General features: G+C 39.5%; 1 protein-coding gene across 1 annotated transcript in view; it reads right to left on the reverse strand.

Moving 5' to 3' along the window:
- Window positions 1–11,269, reverse strand: part of SUCLA2 (succinate-CoA ligase ADP-forming subunit beta) — a 58,610-nt gene extending 47,341 nt beyond the window's left edge. The window contains exons 1-2 of the mRNA XM_040266911.1: window positions 11,094–11,269; window positions 3,119–3,299 (exon numbers count right to left, since the gene is read on the reverse strand). Of these exons, the coding sequence (XP_040122845.1) occupies window positions 3,119–3,299; window positions 11,094–11,183 (271 nt within the window). The 5' untranslated portion in view covers window positions 11,184–11,269. The remainder of the gene's footprint in view (window positions 1–3,118; window positions 3,300–11,093) is intronic.
- Window positions 11,270–12,012: the final 743 nt, after the last annotated feature.

Below are 12,012 nucleotides of genomic sequence, written 5' to 3' on the forward strand. Positions count from 1 at the left end.
TATTTAACCAGAGAGAAATTCTACCTCAACTATACTTGAATCCAAACTATATTTCTACAATCAACAGGGAAATCATAAGAATTCTACCAAATGCCTTAGTGAAATCATGTTTTCTTAAAGCAGTAACTGTAAGGAGATGGGAACCTGCTCTTAGAACCGACCCCAAATTATAACTATTTCATTTCTCTGTGCTTAACAACCCTTTGATAATCCATTCCAGAAATGCCTGCATTATGTTCCAGCTTATCATCCTTCATTGTGTGGACTCCTAGGAGTCTTAAAATACTGGAATTAGATTTCTTTCCAACCATTCTCCTATCCCTAACTTCAATTATTCACAATAGGTAAAACTTGCCCCTAGGGCAGTATTTTCAAATTTTTATCACATCATGACATGCCAGAAAATGATAGAATTTGTAGGGAATACTGGGGAAAGAGGTCAGAGCTCTTTTGAAAGCAGTTACCAGCTACAGGGCTCAGTGGCCCCAGGCCTCATGCTAACCAAACTTCTCTTGCCACCCACAGAACTGAAGGGAAGCAATATTTTGTCACATCTGTAACACATTTTTGCCCTAGTTTATCAGTTGGTAAGGTAAGATTTTAAATAAAAAAAATGGGAATTAAGATTTTATGAATTTTGGAGTAACTTAGAAGCAAAAATTAGCCAAAATCGGCACTGAAAATTGCTAGCTAGATGGAAAGAATCAGGTGTATTTCTAGAGCACCTCATAACACAACTTGTACAATTATATCCCATAATTGGTATCTTCTGATATTAATGACTCACCACAAAAAACAAAATTGTTTCAACATTCTTAAAGTAGTTATGAAATGCATCTTTTAAAATGTAGTGTTTCTGATCCTTTAGATTTAAAGGTCCTATTTGTCACTAATCCCGCTCCATATGACAGTCATCATTTGCAGCCTTCTTTGACAAAAGCACACTTTCTAGATAAACATGATGCCTTCTGTTCCAAAGGCCTCAAAATCAGAGCTGCTTATCTGCTCCTTACTACTTCTAAGTCCTGGATCCAGAGAACTTGCCAGAAATTTCACAGCTATAATATATCCTACATATTAACTATTCTTTCTTCCATAGCTAGAAATCATTCAAGATTTTTACAGTGAATAAATAAATCAAGAGACTGGCATCTGAATAAATCCTGCTTGTTTTATGAAAAAGTTTGTACACAAATTTTTTTTTTGGACAACATAATGAAATTTGACTAAATGAGAAAATATACGGAAAACTACGAAAACCAATTATAATAATTTGGAAGCAGAAAAAAGAAACACTAACTTTAACTGACTTCATTAAATCTGGCCCTTTTATCACATAAAGTGTATGGAAAACACTTTATACCTTCAGCTTTATAAAGAAGGAAAGAACTAGTAAACAAAAAATGAATCACTCAAAAAATTAACAAAATTAAAAGAAGAAAGTCAAATGTCTGAAATTCATCCTTAAGTACATACAGAAGGGTAGAATAAGAAAAACTTTTGCTTGCTAGTTATCTGGGTCTTCTTTAGAAATTAACATTTAGGTCACATATCTAAGACTGAATCTCAAGAGGATAGTTATTAAAAAGTGCCTTTGCAAGAAATACTACAGAAATATAATCATAAGTTTTCTTTAAGCCGTGATCCTTAAAAGCCCCTAATATACATGATGTTTCAAAGGTTAAAATGAGGTACATCTTTTACCATGGACAAGTTCAAACTGCAGTTTACCATTAATTAACAAAAATTTCACCAAAATTAGTATGAATTTACATCAGACTTTTACTGAATAAAAAGAAGTTTGCCTGTAATCTGAATAAAAAGAATTGTTTTTCTGATTAAGAATAAACAAAACTGTAAATTAAAAATCGTACTTCCAAGACAAGGAAATCAAGAGAGCCCCATTCGAAAACATATCATATGATATATGACAACCTTCTAATCTTCTACATGCTTTCACTTTTTAAACAAAAACCCATCCTAGAAACCAGTAAGTACAAATAGAGATGAAAACTTTTACAATTTTCAACAGTTTAAAATGTTCCATATCTTTCCTAAAAAAATAATAAAAGCAAAGTCTTCACCAAAACACATTTAAAAGCATATTAATCAAATGTACATACAAGAGAGATTATGATAATTATTAATACATAAAGTTGGTGTGATTTTAAATACTACTAAAAAGAAAATGCAGTGTATAGCTAATACATTACTCATTAACATGTTCTCTTATTAGATCCTTAAAAATAAAGTGAAGCACTTTCCAAACTCCAAATTTATTTTTTAATTGAGATTAACATAAATTCAAATTAATCAAAGCTATTAAGGTTTCTATTATCAATAAAAGAATCTAATAAACATGGGCAACTATTTAATTCATTTAAACATATTAACATTTATATTAATATTGATTACCTAAGTGTCAGCCCCTCTTCTAAGAGATTGGGGTCTATCAGTGAATAAAAGTCAAAGAAACCCTGCTCTCATAGAGCTTACATTCTAATGCTAAACTTCTTTTTTTCTCCTTCTGATTCTCTATTTTTAATGTCCAAAAAAAAGACGGGGAAACACTGTACCTCTCTTTGTGTTCTCAGTCACTCAGTCATATCTGACTCTTTGTGACCACATGGACTGCAGCCCGCCAGGCTCCTCTGTCTGGGGAATTTTCCAAGCAAGAATACTGGAGCCGGTTACCATTTCCTACTCCAGAGGATCTTCTCAACCCAGAGTCTCTTGGGTCTCCTGCACTGGCAGGCAGATTCTTTACCACTGTGCCACCTGGGAAGCCCCAGACTTCTCTTTACAAATACATAAACAGCTAAGATCTTTCACCATTCCCTGAAGAATCAACAGAGCCAAAATTTCCTTCCCTAAAGGACTTCAGCTCAAAAACTAAAAACAGGACTTCAGCTTCTTGAAGCTTTGATTCTTAAGTTACGAGCACTATGGGAACTCAGAAAATCTCAATAATTTTAGCATGTCACCAATCGTAAGTTCCACCTTCTCTTTTACATTAATAAAACTTATTTTTAAAAATATAAAAGAAAAGCCAAAAGTTGTTATTAAGCCAGAAGTAAAGTTCATATCTTATCTGAGAACCTATTTCTTAATTTAGTACCTAATTTTTTGGCAATTGCATAAGCTTCATCTGGTGACTTAGCCACATGTCCTTTGGGAATAGAGACGCCAGCTTCCTGCAACAATTCCATACTCAGGTATTCATGCAGCGAGAGATTCCTTTGCTGTTGATGCTGTATTTGGACTCCATGGTTGTTAAACAATCCAAAGCTTCCCAGGACCTAGAGAAATTGGGGACATATTTATATAAAGAGTGATTTAGCAGGAATTCTTGTTAAAAACACTTCAAAATACTTTAGAGTACTTGATTCTTCAAAACTGTAACAAAATTGTCATAGTAAAACATCAAAATATCATATTCAGAGTAAATTACAGCACAAAACTAACAGCTAATCTACTAGCTAAATGTCAAAAGTGACCCTTATAGTTTTAACTATTTCCTCATTATCTCTAGTCTTTAACTTTCACTTGAGCTTTACTACCATATCCCTAATGATCTACGAGCATTTCTACCTCAAAGCCAAATTCTGCAAATCAAAAATCCTTCCCATCTTTCTTCTCTCCATCATTCCTCCAGCACCTAACAAATTGCCTGACACAAGATATGAGGTACCTGTACGATGTGGTACGATCAATCTTTCATACATTCAAGATTCAAACCCCGACTTCATCAGCACTGCACATCGTGGTGTGCCGCCCAGATCCCCCCTCAGGACCAAGGCATTCATAGCCCCAGCTGCTAGGAGGGCTGGCAGCGGACAGGCCTAGGCTGAGTCCCCTCATTGGAGCCTTTCTGCCCAAGTCATACTCCTTTCCCACTGTCAGCCTGCAGCCAATGTCTGGCCAATGGGAATTAAGGTAGGGATGTAAAAACCCAGTGTGCGTGTGCATGCTCAGTCTCTCAGTCAGTCAGGTCCGACTCTTTGTGACCCTATGAACTGAGGTGGCCAGGATCCTCTGTCCATGGGACTCTACTGGCAAGAATACTGGAAAAATTGGGTTGCCATGCCCTCTCCAGGGGATCTTCCCGACCTAGGGATCGAATCCACGTCTCTTATGTCTCCTGCATTAGCAGGTGGGTTCTTTACTGCTAAGGCACCAGGGAAGCTCAAATACCTGGCACCTCACCCCAATTTGGGACAATTCAGGATCATCCTAGTTGCAGACCTCTCATAGGAAGAGCAAAGGTCCCACTGCACTGCACTGGAGTTGCATTCAATCCTCCTTCCTTCACTCTCCCACAGGTATTGATCCTGAGATCACTTTTCAATAAACTTCTTCCATGAAACTCTCCATCGAATACTCGGCAAATTACAATCTGCAATATCATCTTTAATGCATTCCTTCTAAACAATTCCCTTTAAAAACCCCTTTAGGTGTACGTGCTTCACAAACAAACTGTGAAAGCTTCCAAGAAAGAAATGCCCCGCCAACTTCCCTTTTTCAATCTATGTAAAACATTCATTCACTCAAAAACTCACTGAGCACCTGCTGCGGCTGCTAAGTCGCTTCAGTCGTGTCCGACTCTGTGCGACCCCATAGACGGCAGCCCATCGGGCTCCCCCATCCCTGGGATTCTCCAGGCAAGAACACTGGAGTGGGTTGCCATTTCCTTTTCCACTGAGCACCTAGACACTGGAAATAGAGAGGTCAACCCAACAAAACCCTTGCACCTAAAGCTTACAGTCTAGCATGTATTTGTATGTCGGGGGTTCGGGGAGGCACAAACAATAAAGAAAGAAAATGTGCCGAACAGCAATAAGAGTAAAAAGACAGAAAACTGAAAAATAAGAAGTGCTATTTTATACAGTTGCAGGAGTTTTCTCCACTAAAATACTCCTGCGGGTATTTTAACCCCCTGAGTTAAGAATTATCTTTTCAAAAAGAAATAAATAGGAAAGAGAAACAAGATACTCCTCTACAAGCTCACTAAGTCACTGCTGAAAGACAAAGGAGTAAGAGTTGTCAGCGTCTGGTTGCAGGGCCACAACAATGAGAAGTACTGAAAGAAGGATGCAATCAGAAAGACCTCGAGCATCTATGGGTCCCAAACCCCCCTGCTAAGTTAAAGCCTAGTCTTAAACCATCATTAACACTACACAGAAACACTTCTCAACCTTTTTCCAGACTCCTCAGTTCTATCAACTTTATATGGCAATATGCAGAACAAATTAAGTGCTACTGGAATCACACATTTAAATGTCATCCATCCATACATTTCCATTATCTCCACACACAGTGCTGAAACATTGTTCATATGAAACACAGAGTATCATAAGAAATGAATTTAAAGGAATCGCATAGAAAATAGTCTGCTTCTTAAAAGGGGTTCATGAACCACCTGCATCAAGATTCCCTAGGAATGCCTCCAAAATCCAGATCCCAAGGCCCTACTCTCATTTATAAAAGCAGAATCTCTGGACTGTGCCACAAAAAATCTGCATTTGTAAAGTTATTCAAGTTGATTCTTAAGCACTCTACAGTTTTGAGAACGAATAGTCTAACAAATCAATCACATAGAATAGCAAGCTATTTCTGATTCATTTGGTAAGCTAAAACCCTGGATAAAATTTCTCTTGGTAGCTCAATTCCCTGATTTAGTTTCACTTCATTATTAAAACTAACAACCACCTAAACGTCAGTGTACATCTACCTTGTGAAATCCCACTCTTGGGTAAAGCCTCAAGAGAAATGAGTGCTTAGTCTATCAAAAGGCATATATAGCAGGCTTATTCATAATAGACAAAAAAACCGAAACGACCCAACTGCTCATCAGCAGAAGATGGGTAGGAACTTCCTTGGAGGTCCAGTGGTTAAGAATCCACCCTTCAATGCAAGGAACATGGGTTTAATCTCTGGTAAGAGAAATAAGATCCTACATGCCTTGGGGCAACTAAGCACCACAATGAAGACCCAGCACAGCCAAAATAGAAAAACAAATAATTTAAATTGTTTTAAAAATAGAAGAATGGGTAAAATGTACTATATCAATAGAAGGGTACAGAGCAAAAAAGGAAAAATGTATTGCTCACACAGCAATGGATTCATCTCACAAGTACAATTTTAAGGGAAAGAAGCCAGATACAACAATACAAACCTACACAATTTTTTAAAATATAGTGCAAACTCAGAATTAACATACAGTGATGGAAGTCAGAATAAGTGGTTGCTTACCTTCTGTTGGTGAGTACTGATAAAGAGAGTGCCTTCTGAAGGCTAAAAACACTATATATATATACATATATACATATATACACACAGACCACGATTTGAACGGCAGCTACACAGATGGATCCATACATACAAATTAATCTAGCTACTCACATGGGATCACAAAGAGTAGGATACAACTTAGCAACTGAACAGCAAAAACTGAAGTTATACATAAATTATGTACTTTGCTGTATAAAAATTATACCTTAAAATAATAAAAATAAGGGGGCCAAGGGGGAGTACCTAGGATAAGCTTGGTAAAAATAGTCATACACTGAAACATTTCTGGATGCCTATATACCAGACACTGTACTCAGTTCAGTCAGTTCAGTCGCTCAGTCGTGTCCGACTCTTTGCGACCCCATGAACCGCAGCACGCCAGGCCTCCCTGTCCATCACCAACTGCAGGAGTTCACCCAAACCCATGTCTATCGAGTGGGTGATGCCATCCAGCCATCTCATCCTCTGTCTTCCCCTTCTCCTCCTGCCCTCAATCTTTCCCAGCATCAGGGTCTTTTCAAATGAGTCAGCTCTTCACATCAGGTGGCCAAAGTATTGGAGTTTCAGCTTCAACATCAGTCCTTCCAATGAACACCTAGGACTGATCTCCTTTAGGATGGACTGGCTGGATCTCCTTGCAGTCCAAAGGACTCTCAAGAGTCTTCTCCGGTGCCACAATTCAAAAGCATCAATTCTTTGGTGCTCAGCTTTCCTTATAGTCCAACTGTACTAGGAACACTAAAAGAATGAGATCAACTTGGTCCCAACTACAGAGTTCACAGATGTGTAAATAAACAGCTGTAACAAGTGTAAGAGTGAGCATAATCACCAAGTGGTATGTAATTATCTAGACAGACCAGAAAAAAATACTACAGAGGCTTGATCCCAGTTTAAAAAAAAAAAAAAACCAACAGCTAAAAAGGACATTTTGGGGACAACTGGGGAAATACAAGTCTGCCCTACACATTAGATATTATTACGGCAATTTTATATTTCTAAAGTATGATAACTATATTGTGGTTATTTGTAAATCTCATTCTTAAGAGACATACACTGCAATATCTAAGGATGAAGTGCCATGACAGCTGTAACTTATTCTCAAATACTTCAACAAAAATATATGAATATAATTTATACATACACGCATATGTACATAAATTATATATTATATATATATTAATTTATATATTTTAAATGATATAATTTATATAAATTATATTATATAAATTGAATAACATAAATTTTTAAAGAGAAAATGTGGCAGAATGTTAAATGAAGGTGAGGGTAATATGGGTGTTCACTGTATAGTTGAAACATACCTATCAGTTTGAAATTTTTCCAAAAAAGCTTGATGATAAATCCATGACACAAAACTCTATTTTTATGGTTTCTTTCAAATGTCTAAAAGAATTAGTAGTACTCATAAGGTGTTGCTGATAGCTTTTCAGACCACATTAAGGTTTTTTTTTAATATCAGAAATATTTTGATAATCCTTTCCTTGTGCCACTAGAAGCTATAACTTGAAATAGCTTGAAATAACTTGAAAGGGGCTGGGAAGCATGATGGTAATACAAATCCCTGCATAATCACAAAAATTCCCCACACTGATGCATTTTTCTTTCCTGATGTATCACTTAGAAGATTCCTGCTGCCAAAAGGCCACCAACTCCTGACCAAACTCCTACACCACCACCTCTCCAATCCATACTGAGTTTAAGTAATACTAACTCAAATGTGGGGAAATGTAGTTACTAGGGAGTATGATTCACAATGAACAAAAAGATATCTAAAACTGTTTAATATGCTTATAACCTGAACTATTTTTATCAAATATACACTAGGCAAAAGAAACAGAGAAACAAGAAGAGGGTCAGAGCACTAAACAAAATGTTTAAGCGAATTTGCTAAACTCAACGGGTGACCTTGAACAAGATTCCTTAAGCTCTGCACCTCTATGTCCCCACCTACAAAAGCAAGGGGTTAAACCCAACGTTCTTGATAGTATTATTTACAACAGCCAAGATAATGGAAGCAACCTAAATGTCCACTGTCAGAGGACTGGATAAAGAAGATGTGGTACATCTATACAGTAGAATACTACTCAGTCATAAAAAGAATGAGATAATGCCATTTGCATGAATATGGATGGATCTCAAGATTATTATACTAAGTCAGAGAAAGATAAATATATAGTATCACTTACATGCAGAATAAAAAAAAGATACAAACGAACTTATTTACAAAACAGAAACAGACTCAGAGACTTCAAAAACAGTGTTATCAAAGGGGAAACTTGGGGAGGAAGGATAAATTAGGACAAGGGTCCCCAACCTCCGGTATCTAATGCCTGATAATCCGAGGTGGAGCTGGTGTAATAATAACAGAAATAAAGTATACAATAAATATAATACACTTGAATAATCCCAAAACCATCCACGCCCCCCAACCCGTGGAAAAACTGTCTTCCACAAAACTGGTCCGTGGTGCCAGAAAGGTTGGGGAACACTTAATTAGGAGTTTGGGATTAACACATACTCACTACTATGTATAAAATAAATAATCAACTTAGCAGCAGCAGCAGCAGGACCTACTCTATAGCACAAGAAACTCTACTCAATATTCTGTAATAATCTAGATGGGAAAAGAGTCTGAAAAAGAATGAATATATATATATGTATACCACACACATATATGTCCATATATGATTGATATATATAACTAAAATTGAGTATAATATATATATAATTGAATCACCAAGCTATACCTGAAACACAACATTGTAGATCAACTGTACTCCAATACAAATTAAAGATTAAATTAAAAATAAAAGCAAGGGTAGACTAAGGTGAATTCAAATTCCAAAGCTGTATTTCTTAATGTGAGGGTGGAAGAGATGCTTAAGACAATATATTAGGCATTTCTATAAGGAGAAATAAAGACTTTTAAAGGAATTTCCAAAAGTATAAAGACAATGATTAGAAAGGAAACAGATTTGTTCACCAAAGTCTCATTTTCTAAAAATCAGACAGCACCCTTTCAGACCCAAAAGAAGGAAGTTCAAGGTTTAAAAAAAAAAAAAAAATCACCTCCTATTAGGAAGCAAACTCACAGAATTCACTAGATTGAAAGAATGAACAGCTCTAAAAAGAAAAAAAAATGTCTAAATTCATTTACAGCATGTCTGAGGTTACTTCAGAACACAACCAAAAGCTCTAGAAATGACTTATGAAGCCAATCATACCCTTCTACAAGTTTATTAGTGTCAACATATATTGGGAAGAATTGTCTAATTCTTATGCTGTAGAAAAAGACTGTAGAGCAGATTCAAACACAGACTTTGGAGCTACACGCTTCCGGAATGAAGGCTCAGTTCTAATCTCACCCGCTTGGTGATCTAGACCAAATTACTCCTCTTAGCCAGAGTTTCTCCATCAGCAATATGGAGATTAAGAACTTCCTTACAGTGTTGCTCAAAAGCCTAATTAAACACTACATATACAATGCTTGGCACAGTTCCTGGCATACAGCAAATACTCCAACACACAGGAAACCAAGGGCTCCTACCACCAAATTCCCTTACTGAATTTATGATTAACCTCTTTACCAAAACTTTATTCCCTTCCTTGTCCCCTCCTACCTCAATCCTGTGCTATCTGAACACTAATCAACCAGAGTCTGATGACTAAAACTGCTGTGTGGATAACATCATTAATGTCCTAAACCTGCTACTGCAGATACCATCATTAAAGAACAAACTCGGACTGCTTCTCCAGGGCAAGATGAGCTAATAGGCCCCAAGCCTGGGACCATTTGATCAGAGAATCGTAAATCATAGACAACTCAACTGACACCAGAATCAGAAATGTCACAGAAATTACACAAGCCAATGATTAATCCCAGCTTCTTTGTGCTCCCCCTTTAAAAACAACTCCTTAAAAAAAAAAAAAAAAAACGAACTCCTAACTGAAACATCAAGTTGCAGTGGATCTGAGAACTGTCTCCCACTCTCTTGCCTGGCGCCCTGCAAATAAACCCTTATTTTACTGCAAACAACCCCTGTCAGAATTTGGCTTTCTATGCCAGGGACACTCAAGCCCTTGCTCCGTTACTTTTACTTACACACACACACACACACACACACACACACACACACACTTACACACACACACTCTAAGGCTATGATGCTATGGTGTATGCAGAAAAAAAAAAAAGTGATCCAAAAGATTATTTTCCCAATTGATAAGTTGGTGAACATCATCTCATTCTATTAAACAACTACCTGGGGGAAACGGGAAGCTTCCCGACCTCGTCTCAGGAAAGGGCAGTCAGCAAGCAGTGCTGGTTCTGCGAAGCATCCAAGAGACACAAAAGTGTATCTGAAGGGCATGCCCTCCCCCTCAAAGAGCCGCGGAAGCCTCGGCCCACCGCGCGGGAGGCAGGAGCAAGCAGAAGGTGCCCAGCCCCCGCCTCTCCTTTTGGAACCCACCGTGGTTCCCCGCCGCCGCCGCCCTCTCAGTAACAAGGTGAGCAGCCCTGGCCAGATGGCCGGAGCTCCTCGCTGATTTCAGGCTGCAGCAAAAAGGCGCAAACATGAGCCCGTTCGCAGGCCTGGCGGGCAGCACTCCCGGGCAAGCCGCCCGCCACTCCGGCGGGGCACCCCCCTGTCACCCAATGTCACCGACTGCGGAGTGACCCGGAGCCGGGCCCCGGGCCCCCTCACACCTCACCCACAGGAGCCAGCCCTCCACCTCGCCCTTTCTCCTGCCAACCCTCAAAGCGAGCGCGGGCAGGGCCTCAATACCTGGGCGGCGGCCGGCAGCGCCGTCCGGGGTCGGTGGCTCCTCAGGGTGGCGGCAGCCAAGAGCCGGCTGTAGAACACGGAGGCCGCCATTTCTCAGTCCGACCAAGTCCCCTGGGCGCCCCGCGCAGGCGCAGAAGCTCGAGACGGCCGGAGACGCGGTGGCTCCCTACGCGCGCACCGCCCCTAGCCCCGCCCACGGGGCGGGGCCTGGGATTAACTCTGCGTTGGTGGCCCTGGGCAAGTGCAGCAGGCGTTACTGCTGACAAACTCGCGTAGGCGGACCGAGAGCAAACTTTAACCTTTGTAACTGGACACCGCAGCCTGAACATCAGACCTGAGGTCGGCGCTCAGAAACCCGAAGCTTTCCTAGCGAAATGTAATGGAGATGATCAACGCCACCACCTATGTGATCTTAACATCTCCGTCTCAGGTGCCTCATCTGTAAAACGGGGTTCGTTCAGAAAACAAGAACTTGCATTCCTGTTTTTGTGCCAAATACTGCCTTTGGGATACAGCAGTATCCCAAATCCAGTATCCAATACTTTCTCCCAAAATATCCCATACTTTTTCCAGTATCCCAAAGTATCCAATACTTTGGCCACCTGATGCAGAGAACTGACTCTGGAAAAGACTGATGCTGGGAAAGATCGAAGGCGGGAGGAAAAGGGGACAACAAAGGATGAGATGGTTGGATGGCATCACCGACTGGATGAACATGAGTTTGAGTAAACTCCGGGAGTTGGTGATGGACAGGGAAGCCTGGCCGTGCTGCAGTCCATTGGGTGGCAAAGAGTGGAACAGGGCTGAGCGACTGAACTGACTGAATACGTAAAACAGAATGATTCTGTCCTCAAAGGGAAGATGATCAAACACTAGTTACTGAGGACCCTAGCCAGGAGATAACTTCTCAGATAGCTCT

This window comes from Oryx dammah, unplaced genomic scaffold, assembly GCF_014754425.2.
Source record: "Oryx dammah isolate SB20612 unplaced genomic scaffold, SCBI_Odam_1.1 HiC_scaffold_24, whole genome shotgun sequence".
Taxonomy (NCBI): domain Eukaryota; kingdom Metazoa; phylum Chordata; class Mammalia; order Artiodactyla; family Bovidae; genus Oryx; species Oryx dammah.